The sequence below is a fragment of the Mobula hypostoma genome, chromosome 12 (assembly GCF_963921235.1).
Source record: "Mobula hypostoma chromosome 12, sMobHyp1.1, whole genome shotgun sequence".
In the NCBI taxonomy this organism is placed as follows: domain Eukaryota; kingdom Metazoa; phylum Chordata; class Chondrichthyes; order Myliobatiformes; family Myliobatidae; genus Mobula; species Mobula hypostoma.
In genome coordinates, this window is record NC_086108.1 from 73,850,892 (window position 1) to 73,867,216 (window position 16,325).

Consider the following 16,325-nt stretch of genomic DNA (forward strand, 5'->3'; position numbering starts at 1 on the left):
GTGATGGTCACAACATCATACCTGACAATCTGTAAAGGTAAACGATCATCCATCTTATTTCCTACACTCCGTGCACTGAGATATAACACTGAGTACTGCATTTACTACCCTTTTTGATTCTGCATCCGTAACACACTAATACTTTCCTTGCTGGCTGCAAGTAAGTCCTATCATCTGCCTACCCTTCCTGAAGTCTGACTGCACTCTGTCTTTGCATTTTAACCATACATCCTATCCTGTGTCCCCTCTTTCTAGTTCCCACTCCCCTGCCAAATTAGCTTAAACCCTTCCCAAAAGCTCTAACAAACCTGCCTGCGAAAATATTGGTTCCTCTCAGGTTCAGGTGCAACCCATCACTTTTGAACAGGTCTTACCTGCCCCAAAAGAGAACCCAATGATTCAAGAACCTGAAGCCCTGTCCCCACACCAGCTTCTCAGCCACAGATTAATTTGCCAGATCATACTGTTTCTATCTTCACTGGCACGTGGCACAGGCAGCAATCCAGAAATTACTAGCCTGGAGGACCTCTTTCTCAGCTTTCTACCTAGTTTCCTAAATTCACTTTTCAGGACCTCTTTGTTTTTCCCTTCCTATGTCATTGGTACCAATATGTATGAAGCCATCTCGTTGCTCTCCCTCCCCTTCCAAAATGTTGTGGACACGACCCAAGATGTGTCTGACCCTAGCAACAGGGAGGCAACTTACCATCCGGGTATCCCATTCACGTCTACAGAATCTCCTATCTGTTCCCCTGACCATTGAGTCCCCTATCACTACTGCTTCCCTCTTCTCCCTTTCTCTTCTGCACCACAGACTTATGCTCAGTGCTAATAATACTGTCTCCGTGGCATTCCCCTGGAAGATCATCCCTCACAACAGTAACAAAAGCAGTATACTTATTTGTGAGGAGAATGGCCACAGGGGTGCTCTGTGCTAACTACCTATTCACATTTCCATTTCTCCTTTGCACCAAAGCCTAACGCTCCTATGCTCACCAGTGGCCTACTCCCAACAACAGCCATACGGCTTGTCCCTCCTGTACTTTTAAACAAGTGTCGCCAACCTGCAAGAAACCTTGTCACTGTGGCCTGCTCCTGCAGCTGATTTGACCTTCAGAATAAGCCAGAATGTCCCAAGTTATAAGTATAAAGTAAGTAGACAAGGGGCAAAGCACACAGCCTTGTGGTGTACCTGTGCTAATGAAGAGATGGTGGAGGAGATGTTGCTGCTAATTTGAACTGACTGGGGCCTGCAGGCGAGGAAATCAAGCATCCAATTGCACAAGGAGGTAATGAGGCTCAAGTAATGATGCTCAAGTTGAAGATTACTGATTAGTTTTGAGGGTATGACAGTATTGAATGCCAAGCAAAGAAAGTCAATAAAGATCATCCTGAAGTATACATCTTTGCTGTCCATACATTCCAGGGTTGAGTATAAAGCTAATGAAATGGTATCTGCTGTGGACCTGTAGGGAAATTGGAGTGGATCCAAGTTGCTTCTCAGACAGGAGTTGATGTATTTCATCACTGTGGCCTCCAGTGCTACTAGCAATAATCATTGAGGCAGATGTCGAAGCAAGAGGTGAAATAGCAGTGAACACTCCAGCCAGTTGATCAACATAGGTCTTTAGTACTCAGCCATGAACCCCAATCTGGGCCGGATGCTTCCATGAAGGATGCTCTCATGTTGGCCTCAGAAACGGAAATCACAGGGTCAGTGGGGGCTTTGGGAGTGTGTGGATTGGCTTGTTCCATTTATGATTGTGGGTCTATAAAATATTAACGCTGCCAAGTGAACCACAATTGGATGTAGTTATCTAAACATAATGAGAAGCACTTAAAAGATGATTTAAGTATTGGCTTGCACAGAATGGGTGGTTTTTGTTTCTTTGTACCTGATGCCTATGGCAATGGCAAATTGCAACAACATTTTTTCGTTATAGATAGCTGCCTATGGTGAGTATAGTGGGAATGGTAAAAACTCAACTTGACAGCCACGATGCCTTTTAAAATAACTTGCACTGTCAGAAGAATAAATTTCATTACTAACTGTAATGGTTATTAACTGCAGAACAGGAAGAACAGCTCCCAATTCGCATATGATGAACAAATTAAGGAAATCACATGTAATTTAAAAAATGTTGGAAATGCTCAGCAGGTCACGCAAAATCTGTGGAAAGAGAATCATGGTAAGGTGAAGACCCTTCATTAGAGGACGAATCAACTTAGTGTTCCAGCATTTTCCTGTTTTGATTTGAGTGGCTAAAATTTTACTTGAGTCTTAACTTCTGCCTTAGATGTTACAGAATTATGTGAAACTTTGATAAGTGAATTTACTCCAGTAAGAAAGGAAATCCTTCACACCAAAATGCACACAGCAAATATATTTTTAAATCATTGTTTATATTGGATCTCCAAATAAATACAAAACATGCAATTAATTATGTTACAATAGAAATAAGAAAAAATATTGAAAGGTGATAACAATGTTTTGGGAGAGTTATTTTGTGTGTTTCTCAGGATTTTCAGCATCTGCAAAATCACCTTTTTGTGTCGTATCCTCTATTTTTATTGCCTCTATTCATTCTACAAATCAAATTTATAAAACATATTTTTCTACATGGAAATTCATCTGGCACATGGCCACCTATTCCAGTAGCCCTTATCATCTTGACAACAACTACTATTTCCTGTAAATTAACTGTATGTGCAAGGTTGGTGTCATCTGCAAATTTTGAAATTGTCTCTTTCACTCCCTACTTATGAAAAAGCAATGGTTCCACTACTAAAAGTCACCACCATCATCTTCCATCAGTCCATGAAACAATCACTTGTCACAATAACTAAGTCTTGTACCTCATGGCTCCAAACTTCATATGAGCCCTTATTAAAATTTTTTCTGAATCCACAAACACTACAACAAATGAAGAGTCCTCACCAACATTCTCTATTACCTCCATCTTAAAATCAGATGTGCAGTGCTGCATTTTGCTTTAATTCCTGATTCATTTACATACGTTCAGGGACCATTCTTTCAACTTGTGTCAAAGGCCTCCACAGCCACCCAATGCTTCACCCTCAGTACTCGCTTATCACCATTCACATATAGCATGAAGCAAACCACAAGCACATTGATAAAATTTATAATTTAACAGCCATCTGAGTCTAAGGCTACAAAGCAAGGATAGTTTGTCCTCACCAACCAGCCCATTATCCTTGGTTTCCAACGCATTATTCTCCACAACTTCCACCATCTTCAACGGGATCCCACCACCAAACACATCATAACTTCTCCCCCAACTCTCTGCTTTCTGCAGGATTCACTTCCTACATGATTTTCTTGTTCATTCGTCCTTCCCCCCTAATCTCCTTCCTGGCTCATATCTCTGCAAGCAAGAATAATGCTAGATCTGTCCATTCACCTCCTCAATCACTTCCATTCAGGGCCCCCAAACAGTCCTTTCAGATGAGGCAATATTTCACCTGTGTATCTGTTACTGACGTCTATTGTATTCAGTCCTCCTGATGTGGCCTCCTCTATGGTCATGAGGCCCGCTGTAAATTGGGGGACCACGTTGTTGAGCACCTCTGCTCCATCTGCCAAAAGCAGAATTCCCTGAAGGCCAAGGACTAATATGTTGTAACTGTAATGGACCTAAAATGGTTGGCCACCATCTTGTCACAATGAGGCCACTCTCAAGGTGGAAGAGCAACACCATATCATCCAGGTAGCCTCCAACTTGATGGCATGAACATGGAATACTCCTCTTAATTATTTTCTCTTTTTTTCTTCCCCCCCCACCTTCTCTTTTCTTTTATTCATCACTTAGTTTCTTACCTCTTCTCCTCACCTGCCTATCACCTCCCACTGGTGTCCCTCCTTCTTCCCCTTCTCTCATGGTCTACTCTCCTCTCCTATCAGATTCCTTCTTTCCCAGCCCTTTACCTTTCTCACCTGGCTTCACCTATCATTGTCTTTTGCTCGTCCGCCTTCCCCCTCCACTCTAGCCTTTTTATTCCGGCATCTTTCCCCTTCCTTTCCAGTCCTGATGAAGGGTCTTGACCTGAAATGTTGACTGTTTATTCACTTTCGTAGATACTACTTGACCTGCTGAGTTCCCCCAGCATTTTGTGTGTGTAGCTCTGGATTTCCAGCATCTACAGAATCTGTTGTGTTGAGGATAGTTTGATGCCCATCCCACCTTCGGCCCTGCCTGCTCAATTGCCACAGAAGATACAACTAGGATAATGAATAAATGAAAAAAAAAAATTGTATTGCTGGTGATTCAATGGTATAGTGCTTTTGCAGTTACATTATGTATCAGTAAGAGTTAAAACTGCCTACTCTGCTTCTTTGTAGACATCCTACAATTGAAAATTCTGGCAAAAGGGAAGCTTTGATAATAGGTGTTAAAAAATAAACTAAAAAATTGAAAAAAAAAACCAAAGAAACTATTGTAATTTCCAAAGTCATGTGGTTAGTTGTTTTGTTGTTTAAGAGCACCAAGCACTTATAAATTTCATCAAGGCATTTGACAAAACTCCACTTTCTTAAGAATAAATAATATAATTTTAGGGCACAACAAAAAATGCAATAGTATCAAGTCCAATGCAAATAGATGCCTAGCCTTTGCATTAGGTTTAAATTATTTGAATCATACAAGACTTAAAGACAAATAAAAAATAATAAGTTAGTAAGCAGCAAAAAATTGGCTTTGTAAAAATACAGGACCATATTTAATTATAGGTTCTGTACAACTGCCCAACACTGCACAGATAGTCAACATTTAAAAATTGCCAGAAAATATTAATACAAGCGTTAAAGATCTTGCCCTAAATCACTTTTTCTAAATCAACAGCAGAAATGACAAATACAATTCCTAAATTATTGCTCTTTCATGTTGTTAAATATTCAACAGAAAAGCCAAGCAGTTGTAACTTAAAAGGTGAAATTAATTATAGAGTGTAAACAAATTTCTTCACCACACACACTGGTCAGGCTTCAATGCTTTTCATGCTACTTCCTTACCTCCAGTGGAAGGGGCTATGAGAACTGAGGCTGGTGAATCTATAAAGATTTGAAAAGATGCCCAAAGCAGCACAGTGCTGAGTAAGCGGAGCATCTGTATTGCTGGGGACAGTGAGATGATGCATTGTGTTGGTTGATAGAGGCGAAGAGATGCGCTCAGTGACACCATTTTCTTCCGAGAGGCAGTTTTCAGAAGGCCAGATTCTAACAAAGCATAGTAGTAGAAAATAGAATCAATAATCAGAGGATTTAGTCTGCTCTCTGAAAAATACTGCTACAATGTTAAATCAAAGCCATTGAGCAATTTAAACAAAAAGGGAAATTCGTCATGCTCCAAATCCAAGACCAGTGACTATGAGCACCCAGATATGGAAAAGAAACTCAGAATTCATAGGAAAATAGTTTGTCTATAATCTTCAGGTTTTAAAATTCCAGATGTTTTGTGCTAAAATTTACATTAACATGTTCTGTCCACCTAAATCTAATTAGACTTGATAGGGAAAAAGAACTGACATGGGTTAGAACCAGGTAGAAAATTTTATTTAAAACTGTATTTTACAATGGAAGTTGTTGCTTAGCCTTGTGCTTACAACGCCACTTTAACTACCTATACTAATTTTGGAAGAAAACACATTGTGCACACTAACAAAAAATGCATCTTAATGCATACATCCACTTAAGAAGCATCTACAATTTTTATGTACAGTCCAAAAAGTACATTGTGATCAGATAATCTGATGCTATTGTTTGTTCAAAGGATGAAATTAGCCACTTGAGATGTGCATCAAATTCACTGGACAACAATTGTCTGAAAAAACAGCTGCTGAAGAAACCTGACAGCATTGAAGATAAGAGGCAGTGATGGAAGTGGTTCCGGCTTGAGACCTCGAGAAAGCAATTTGTAGTCATTGTTTTTGAATATAATCACAGCTACATAGACAGAAACAACAATCAGCTAGAGAAACTCAGCTAGTCGAGCAGCATCCGTGTGGGGGTATGAAGAAATTGGAGACAATTTAAGGTTGAAACTTGAACCAGAACAGTTCTTAACTTGCTCCAGATTCCAGCATTGCAGTCTCCAGCATCTCCACAACTAGATAAAACTGCAGCGAAATAGATTCACAGAGTCTGCTTTTGTCCAAAACTCAGACTTTCGTCCAAAACTCATTGGATCCTTGACTTCCTGACCTACAGATCCCAATCAGTGAAATAGGCAGGAGCACCTCTGCCATGATTATTCTAAACACTGACACTCCATAAGGCTGCATCCTCAGTCCCCTATTCTAATCGCTATACACCCACAACTGCATAGGGAGATTCTCCTCTAACTTCATCTACACATTTGCAGATGATACCACCATAGTGAGTTTTATCTTAAATAATAATGGGTTGTAGTACAGGAAGGAGATAGAGAGCCGAATGAAGTGGCGAAATGACAACAACCTTTCCATCAAAAGAAAAGAGCTGACTATTGACTTCAGGAAGTGGGGGAGGTACATGGTCGTGAGGTCGAGAGAGTTCCTTAGAATGAGAATATCACCAATAACTCGTTCTGGTCTAAACACATGGAGGACATGGCCAAGAAGGCTCACCAACGCTTCGACCTCCCCTGGAGGCTAAAAAATAGTCAGCATGTCATCTTTGACCCTCAACAATTTTTATCAATGACTATAGAAAGCATCCTATGTGGATGCATCCTAGCTTTGTATGGTATCTGCTCTGCACATGACTGCAAGAAACTGCAGGGGGTTGAGGACATGGCTTGGCACATCAAGGAAACCAGCCTCACTTCTATGGATCCTATCTACACTTTTTGGTTCCCTGTTAAAGCAGCCAATATAATCATACAGTAGATCCCACCCATCCTGGATATTCTGTCTTCTCCCCAATCCCATTGGGCAGAAGATACAAAAGTCTGAACACATACAGCCCAAAGGCAGCTTCTATCCTGCTGTTACAGGATTATTGAACAGTCCCCTCATACAATAGGATGGACTTGTGACCTCACAATCTAATTTATTATGGCCTTGCACCTTATCTACCTTCCTCTGTAACTTTAACACTTAATTCTGCATTCTTGTTATTATTTTTACCTTGTACTACCACAATGTACTGATGTAATGAACTGATCTATACAGAGGGTATTCAAGACATTTTTCACTGAACCTGAGTACATGTGACAATAATAAATTATTAATACTTCAGAAAATAGAATACCGGAAAATCTTAAAATTCACAATTCTATGAATCTGCTGTTCCAATGATTCTTGATCTAATCAGCACTCATGGACAAGTATTTTTGCTGATCCCAGAAAAGCAACATCAGTGACTTTAAATATTGACACCATCTCCACTGAATCAGAAAAAGACAAACAACAAACTATTAAAACTGTGAAATGTTAGTAAAGTGCAATTTCTCCCGGCTGATAATCAATAAGAGGGTCAATGTAAAAATGTTTATGAGGAGATTTTTGAAGGTGAAATTGGCACAGATGTATTGCACCTGTGGAGTTTGGTAAAGCAAAATCTATAAACATTTGAAATATTAGGCTCACTGCAAAGTAGTAAAATTTTGACAACTGATGGGCCAAATAGCCTTTCTCATAGAGTACACTGCAATGGCTCTAAATGGACTTACAATCACTGAATCAACAGTTGTCTTAAAAGATGTAATTATTTACAATCACACAGGTTTTAATGTGCAATCGGGTTTTAAGGATAGAGTAACGTTTTCCAGAGAAATTCCATTACTGCTTGTGAAGCAAAACACAACAAGTAGGCAAAAATGTTCTACTTCACCACTGAAAGCAACAAGTTACTTTATTATTGATCTTTAGGATCCAGCAGCAAAAAAAAACAAGTTCATGAGGGAAAATATTGATTTTGAGAGAAAATTTGCATGTAATACCAAAACAAACAGTAAGATTTTCTACGGATCATATAAATAGAAAGCTAAGTATAAGAATAAAGATGGTGAATTTATAACAGGACGGAAAGAAATGACAAATATGCTAATTTTTTTAACCATAGTCTTCACTGTACAGGACATTGAAAAACTGCCCAAGATAACAAATAGGCTAATTTCAAATAAGTTAGATGCTATTCTGGAAGACTGGAGAGTGGCAAGTCTTCAAGAAAGGCAAAAGGGATAACTCTGGGACTTGTAGACCAGTGAGTTGCACCTGATATCAGTGGTAGGCGAACTACTGGGAGGGATTCTTTGAGGCAGGATTTGAGCATTTGGAGAAATATAACCTGATTAAGAGATAGTTAACATGGCTTTGTGAGCATCTGACCAGACGAACTAATGAAAGCAGAGAGGTGGATATGGATTTTAATAAGGCGTTTGACAAAATTCCCCTATAGTAGACTCATTTAGAAAGTCAGCAGGTATGGGATCCAGAGCAACCTGGCTGCATGGATTGTGAAATGGCTTGCCCACAAAAGGCGGAAGGTGGTAGTGCATGGAGCGTATTCTGCCTGGGGGTTGGTGATCAGTGGTGTTCCAAAGTGATCTGTTCAGGGACTCTGCTCTTCAAATTAAAAAAATGACTTGGATGAGGAAGTGGAAAAGTGAGTTAAGTTTTGCAGATCACACAAACGTTGGTGGTGTGGATAGTGTAGCAGGTTGCCGTAGGTTACAATGGGACGTTGATAGGATGTAGACTTGGATGGAGGAGGAGCAGACAGAATTCAATCTGTAAAATATAAAGTGATTCACTTTGGAAGCAAGAACTTGAAGGCAGGGTTAATGACTGGATTCTTAACAGTGTGGAGGGAGAGGGATCTTGGGGTCTGTGTCCTTTAACCCATCAAAGTTGCAGCACAAGTTGATAGGGTGGTTAAGGTGCATTGGCCTTCCTTAATCAGAGGATTGAGTTCAAGAACCATGGGGTAATAAGCAACACACATCAAAGTTGCTGGTGAACGCAGCAGGCCAGGCAGCATCTCTAGGAAGAGGTACAGTCGACGTTTCAGGCCAAGACCCTTCATCAGGACTAACTGAAGGAAGAGCTAGTAAGAGGTTTGAAAGTGGGAGGGGGAGGGGGAGATCCAAAATAATAGGAGAAGACAGGAGGGGGAGGGATGGAGCCAAGAGCTGGACAGTTGATTGGCAAAGGGGATATGAGAGGATCATGGGACAGGAGCTCCGGGGAGAAAGACAAGGGGGGGGGAAAACAGAGGATGGGCAAGGGGTATAGTCAGAGGGACAGAGGGAGAAAAAGGAGAGTGAGAGAAAGAATGTGTGTATAAAAATAAATAACGGATGGGGTATGAGGGGGAGGTGGGGCATTAGCAGAAATTAGAGAAGTTGATGTTCATGCCATCAGGTTGGAGGCTACCCAGACGAAATATAAGGTGTTGTTCCTCCAACTTGAGTGTGGCTTCATCTTTACAGTAGAGGAGACCGTAGATAGACATGTCAGAATGGGAATGGGATGTGGAATTAAAATGTGTGGCCACTGGGAGATCCTGCTTTCTCTGGCGGACAGAGCGTAGATGTTCAGCAAAGCGGTCTCCCAGTCTGCGTCGGGTCTCGCCAATATATAGAAGGCGACATCGGGAGCTCCAGACGCAGTATATCACCCCAGCCGACTCACAGGTGAAGTGTCGCCTCACCTGGAAGGACTGTCTGGGGCCCTGAATGGCGGTAAGAGAGGAAGTGTAAGGGCATGTGTAGCACTTGTTCCGCTTACAAGGATAAGTGCCAGGAGGGAGATCAGTGGGGAGGGATGGGGGGGATGAATGGACAAGGGAGTCGCGTAGGGAGCGATCCTTGCGGAAAGCGGGGGGGGAGGGAAAGATGTGCTTAGTGGTGGGATCCCGTTGGAGGTGGCAGAAGTTACTTCCTCCCTTACCACCATTCAGGGCCCCAGACAGTCCTTCCAGGTGAGGCGACACTTCACCTGTGAGTCGGCTGGGGCGATATACTGCGTCCAGTGCTCCCGATGTGGCCTTCTATATATTGGCGAGACCCGACACAGACTGGGAGACCGCTTTGCTGAACACCTACGCTCTGTCCACCAGAGAAAGCAGGATCTCCCAGTGGCCACACATTTTAATTCCACATCCCATTCCCATTCTGACATGTCTATCCACAGCCTCCTCTACTGTAAAGATGAAGCCACACTCAGGTTGGAGGAACAACACCTTATATTCCGTCTGGGTAGCCTCCAACCTGATGGCATGAACATCAACTTCTCTAACTTCCGCTAATGCCCCACCTCCCCCTCATACCCCATCCGTTATTTATTTTTATACACATATTCTTTCTCTCACTCTCCTTTTTGTCCCTCTGTCCCTCTGACTATATCCCTTGCCCATCCTCTGGGTTCCCCCCCAACTTGTCTTTCACCCCGGACCTCCTGTCCCATGATCCTCTCATATCCCCTTTGCCAATCACCTGTCCAGCTCTTGGCTCCATCCCTCCCCTTCCTGTCTTCTCCTATCATTTTGGATCTCCCCCTCCCCCTCCCACTTTCAAATCTCTTACTAACTCTTCCTTCAGTTAGTCCTGACGAAGGGTCTCAGCCTGAAACGTCGACTGTACCTCTTCCTAGAGATGCTGCCTGGCCTGCTGTGTTCACCAGCAACTTTGATGTGTGTTGCTTGAATTTCCAGCATCTGCAGAATTCCTGTTGTTTCCATGGGGTAATAATGCAGCTTTAAATAAGTCTTGTTAAACCACACTTGCTGCATTGTCTTCAGATCTGGTTGCCTCATTATCAGAAGGATATGGAAGCTTTAGAGAGGGTGCAGAGCAGGATGAGAGGTGTCTTGATGTGTACAAAATGATAAGAGGCTGGACAGAGTGGACAACCAGCATCTTTTTACCACTGCAGCAATGGCTAATACGAGAAGGTACAATTTTAAGATGATTACAGGATAGTATGGGGGGGATGTCAGAGTTAAGTTTTTTTATTACACAGAGAGCGGTGAGTGCGTGCCACACACTGCCAAGGGTGGTGGCAGATGCAGATACAGAGATAGGCAAATGGATAAGAGAAAAATGGAAGGCTATGTGGGAGGGAAGGGCTAGATTGATCTCAGAGTAGAGGATCAGCATAACATCGTGGATGAAGAGCTTGTACTGTGCTGTAATGTTCTATGTTCCAAATTCTATAATATTCTAAAGCTTGCAATAACAAAGAATACATTTTAAGAGAAATGATATTCGATTAGGATTTTGGAGGAAGTGCAGCAGAGATAGTGGAGACATTGGTTGAAAGTTTTTAAAATGCACTGAATTCCAAGAGACTAAGTAATTGGAAGCAGACTGTGTGTCTTTTGTTCACAAAGGGAAGAAGGCAGAGACAGGGAATGATAGGGCAGTTATTTAAGATGTAAAAGTCAATAATCAAATAGAGTATAGCCAAACATTTAAGAAAGATGAATGTAATCAATCGCAATCAATATGGCTCTGTCAAACAAATCTGCCTGATTTCTTTGAGGCCGTGGAAAGAAGAGTTCATAGAGGGAAACTCATAGTGTATTTATATAAAGTTCAAGTTTAATTATCACTGAACCATATATGAACAAGAGAAAATCTGCAGATGGTGGAAATCCAAGCAACACACATAAAACGCTAGAGGAACTCAGCAGGCCAAGCAGCATCTATGGAAAAAAAGCAGTGTCAATATTTCGGGCCGAAACCCTTCGCCAGGACTGAAGAAAAAAGCTAAGTAGCAGATTTGAAAGTGGGGGGAGGGAAGAAACATGAGGCGGTAAGTGAAACTTGGAGTGGGGGGCTGCGGATGAAGCTAAGAGCTGGGAAGTTGATTGGTGAAAGAGACAGAAGGCCATGGAAGAAAGAAAAAAAGGGGGGAAGAGCAGGAGCAATATAGGGAGGCAATGGGCAGGCAAGGAGATAACATGAGAGGGGGAAAAGGGAATGGGTAATGGTGAGGTGGGGGGAGGCATTACTGGAAGTTTGAGAAATCAATGTTCATGCCATCAGGTTGGAGGCTACCCAAATGGAATACAAGGTGTTTGTTCCTCCAACCTAAGTGTGGGCTTATCCCAACAATTGGAGGAGGCCATTGGAATGGGAAGTAGAATTAAAATGGGTGGCCACTGGAAGATCCCCAGTGGCCACCCACTGCTTGTGTTGGCAGATGGAGTGCTGATGCTTGGCGAAGCAATTTCTCAATCTATGTCGGGTCTCACCGATATACCACACCGGAAGCAGCAAACACAGTATATCGTCCCAACAGACTCACAGGTGAAGTGTCGCCTCACTTGGAAGGACTGTTTGGGGCCCTGAATGGTAGTGAGGGAGGAGGTGTAGCACTTGTTCCGCTTGCAAGGATAAGTGTCGGGAGGGAGATCAGTGGGGAAGGACGAATGGACAAGAGGGTCACATAGGGAGTGATCCCTGTCTGTCTGTATCTTGTTTTACGGCGGTTGGCATCCAGCTTAATGGTGCATTACCGCCACCCTCTGCTCCAGAATGTGCACTAGACATACATTCTAAATCCCTTCACCCAATCGCGTGCACGCGTACACACACACACACACACACACATATATATATATATATACAAACCTACACTTCATCCTCCCACCTTTGACCATCCTAGTAGCCTATTCCTGTTTATTCGTCATATTCTATAAAAAACCCCTGTACCCCTTAAAAACGCTAAAAATACCCGGACTTGTGCTCTCTCACCCATGCCCAGCAACCCTTTTAATGTGCATTCCTGCATCCCCAACTCCCTTAATTTATTTCTCATCATCTCTCTCTGTATCCCATACTTCCAGCAACTCAGGGAGTGATCCCTGCAGAAAGCAGAAAGCTGGGGGGAGGAGGGAAAGAGGAGTTTGGTGGTGGGATCCAGTTGGAGGTGGCAGAGGTTTCAGAGAATTATGTGCTGGATGCGGAGGCTGGTGGGTTGGTAGGCGAGGACAAGAGGTACCCTATCCCTGGTAGGGTGGTGAGAGGATGGGGTAGGAGGAGATGGGTGTGACATGGAAGAGATGTGGTGACAGCTGATCCACTGATGTCTATTATAAACCAACAGACTCTCACCTGGACTATACCTCGTCCCACCCTGTTATCCATAAAAACGCTATCCCCTTCTCTCAACTCCTCCATCTCCACTGCATCTGCTCTCAGGATGAGGCTTTTCATTCTAGAATGAAGGAGATGTTCTCCTTTTTCAAAAAAAGGGGCTCCCCTTCCTCCACCACCAACGCTGCCCTCAACCACATCTCTTCCATTTCACGCCTGTCTGCCCTTACCCCATCCTCCCACCACACTACCAGGTATAGGGTACCTCTTGTCCTCACCTTCCACCCCACCAGCCTCCGCATCCAGCACATAATGTTCAAAACTTCCGCCACCTCCAAACACATCTTTCCCTCCCCCCAACTTTCTGCTTTCTGCAGGGATCGCTCCCAATGCGACTCCCTTATCCATTCATCCTTCCCCACTGATCTCCCTCCTGGCACTTATCCTTGCAAGCGGAACAAGTCCTACACCTGCCCCTACACCTCCTCCCTCACTATCATTCAGGACCCCAAACAGTTCTTCCAGGTGAGGCAAGACTTCACCCGTGAGTCTGTTGGGGCCATAAATTGTGTTCGGTGCTCCCAGCGTGTCCTCCTGTATATTGGTGAGACCCAACGCAGACTGAGAGATCGTTTCGCCGAGCATCTAGGTTCTGTCCTTGCCTGCCCATCACCTCCCTTTGCTCCTCCCCCCTTTTTTTCTTGCTTCTATGGCCTTCTGTCTCTTTCACCAATCAACCTCCTAGCTCCTTGCTTCATCCCTCCTCCTGCAGGTTTCACTTATCGCCTGGTGTTTCTCTCTCTCCCCTCCCCCCACCTTTCAAAGCTACTTCTCAGCTTTTCTCTGCAGTCCTGCCGAAGGGTTCCGGCCCGAAATGTCGACTGTGCTTTTTTCTATAGATGCTGCTTGATCTGCTGAGTTCCTCCAGCATTTTGTGTGTGTTGCTCAACCATGCACGAATACAGCCAAATGAAACAGCATTCCTCTGGAGCCAAGGTGTGAAACACATTATTAACAGCACACAGCACACTGCAAGTACTGTAGCACATAGCACAAAAAGCATATATGGTTATGATAGCAGAAAAACATAGTTACAAAGAAATAATGTGGCCCAAATTCCTGAGGAGCATCGCCTGTAGATTAATGGTAGGTTGCCTTGGTCCAGCTTTTACTGAGTGAACACCAGACAAACACCAGAAAGAGTAGCATCAAGCAAAATACGAGATTTCTACATTTATCAATGATATGAAAATAAGTGGAAAAGTGTGTCACAAACACCAGAAGATCTGCATATACTGGAGATTCAAAGCAACACACACAAAATTCTGGAGGATCTCAGCAGGTCAGGCTGCAACTAGGAAAAAGAGTAAACAATCAACATTTAGGGCCAGGACCTTTCCTCGGGAACAATGTGTAGTGATCTGGACAATGTTATTTTCCATTGGGATATACAGTACTGTGCAAAAGTCTGAGGCACATATACATAGCTAGCGTGCCTAAGATTTTTACACAGTATTGTAGTAATTTTATGTATTGCACTGTACCACTTCCATAAAAATAAATTCATGACGAATGTGAGTGATGATAAACCTGATCCTAATATGGGTCTCCATCGTGGACTAAGAGTGGGAAAGGACACGAAGAGGGGAATTCATGGTCAGGAAAAAGGGATGGGAGAGAAAACGGAGCAGGAAGCACCAGAGAGACATTCTGTATTGATCAATAAACCAATTGTTTGGAATCAAATGACCTTGCCTGGTGTCTCAGGGCAGAGTGCAGTTGCACCCACATCTAGCACTTCTCTGTCAGTCGTTTCACACCCCTCCCGCGGTGCTCCACCCTTGTCAATCTCAACATTGTTTGCTCTCACCAGATTTACAAATTCGATGTCTGCTCCATGCTGACAAATACAGGACTGTGCAGAAATCTTAGGCACCCTAGCTATGTACATGTACTTAAGACTTCTGCACAGTCCTGTAGACAGACTGCAGAACAAGATGAAAATCTGGAAAATGGATTTTAGCATGGGGTGTGAGGTATTTTAGTAGAGATGTGAAAAGGCAGGTTATTACCTAAATGAGTTAAGTTCAAAGAGATCATAACAAAAAAATTAACAAGTAGGTCCAACAAGTAGTTTAGAAGGTAAATGGCATTTTTGCTCTTTACTGCAGAGAGCAGAATTTAAGAATAGGCAGGTTTTGTATAGTTGCAGACGGTGTTAGTGAAACCACACTTCGAATATTCTACACAGTTTAGGTCTCAATATGCATAAAAAATGTAGTAACATTGTTGACAGTCCAAAGGATTTTTACTAGACTAATTCTGGGAGAAAGTGTTATCCTGCCAAGAGAAGGTAGATAGTTTGGTTCTGTATTCCTTGGAGTTTCAAAGAATTATTCAAACATATAAGATCCTAGGCAGGATAACAGTTTGACAATGTAGATGTCAAGATATTTTCTCGAGTGGGAGAGTTAGAAACTAGATGTAGTTAAAAAATAAAAGGCTGATCCTTAAAACTGAGGTTCTGGGAAACTTGTTCTCTCAGAGCTGGCCAACTCTTGCTCCTACTTTCTTGAGTTCTTATTTTTATTCTCTTATTGCAATAACAGTGATAACAGTGGTAATGGACAACCGACCAGGAAATTTTATTATCAGCCACATATTCTGTTCAAATTCACTAATATTTTCTCAAAAACAGGTTAAGATATAGACAGGACCAGCCCACTGTACCCCAGACTTCATGAAATTTAACATTAATTTGCAATGTTTATATTAACCTTCAGGTTGGTTATTAACTGGTGCTAATTTAGAAATTGTTGCACGGAAAAAGATGTGAAGAAAGAAACATAGCTGATAAATAACATGTTCACATCACACTTCACTTCAAATTCTACAATTTTGAATATGTCAGAGAATTGAGTTTATTAAGTAAAAACATAGTTGCTATTTGAGCTGACAAGAGGTGAGTGATACACAATGACTGCCAAAAACAAATTTTCTGCATCAACTATTTTGACAGCAGAAAATCAGCCAATTTGAGGCATTACACAATCACATGTAAATAACTAATATTATTAGAGTCGGACATTCTTCACTTGAAAGATTCAAGAATTTTAAATACAAGATCCTGAAAACAATTGAAACAATCCACGCAATTTGAAAATAGTACTAAGTTAAGATTATCACAATTCTTAATACTGACTGTCCAAAACAAAATAAACAAGATTCATTGCACATGTTGGAGGAGACAAAAATGAGTGCTGGTATGGTTGATAATACTGGGTT

The 16,325-nt window shown here is 42.3% G+C and overlaps 1 protein-coding gene across 6 annotated transcripts in view; it reads right to left on the minus strand.

Moving 5' to 3' along the window:
- mast2 (microtubule associated serine/threonine kinase 2) overlaps positions 1-16,325 on the minus strand; it is a 457,841-nt gene that overhangs the window by 207,816 nt on the left and 233,700 nt on the right. Inside the window, exon 2 of one of the 6 annotated variants that reach the window (XM_063064395.1) lies at positions 5,030-5,233. The exons of the other annotated variants lie outside the window; for them this stretch is intronic. Within the exon in view, the coding sequence (XP_062920465.1) occupies positions 5,030-5,233 (204 nt within the window). The remainder of the gene's footprint in view (positions 1-5,029; positions 5,234-16,325) is intronic. 6 annotated transcript variants of the gene reach the window in all.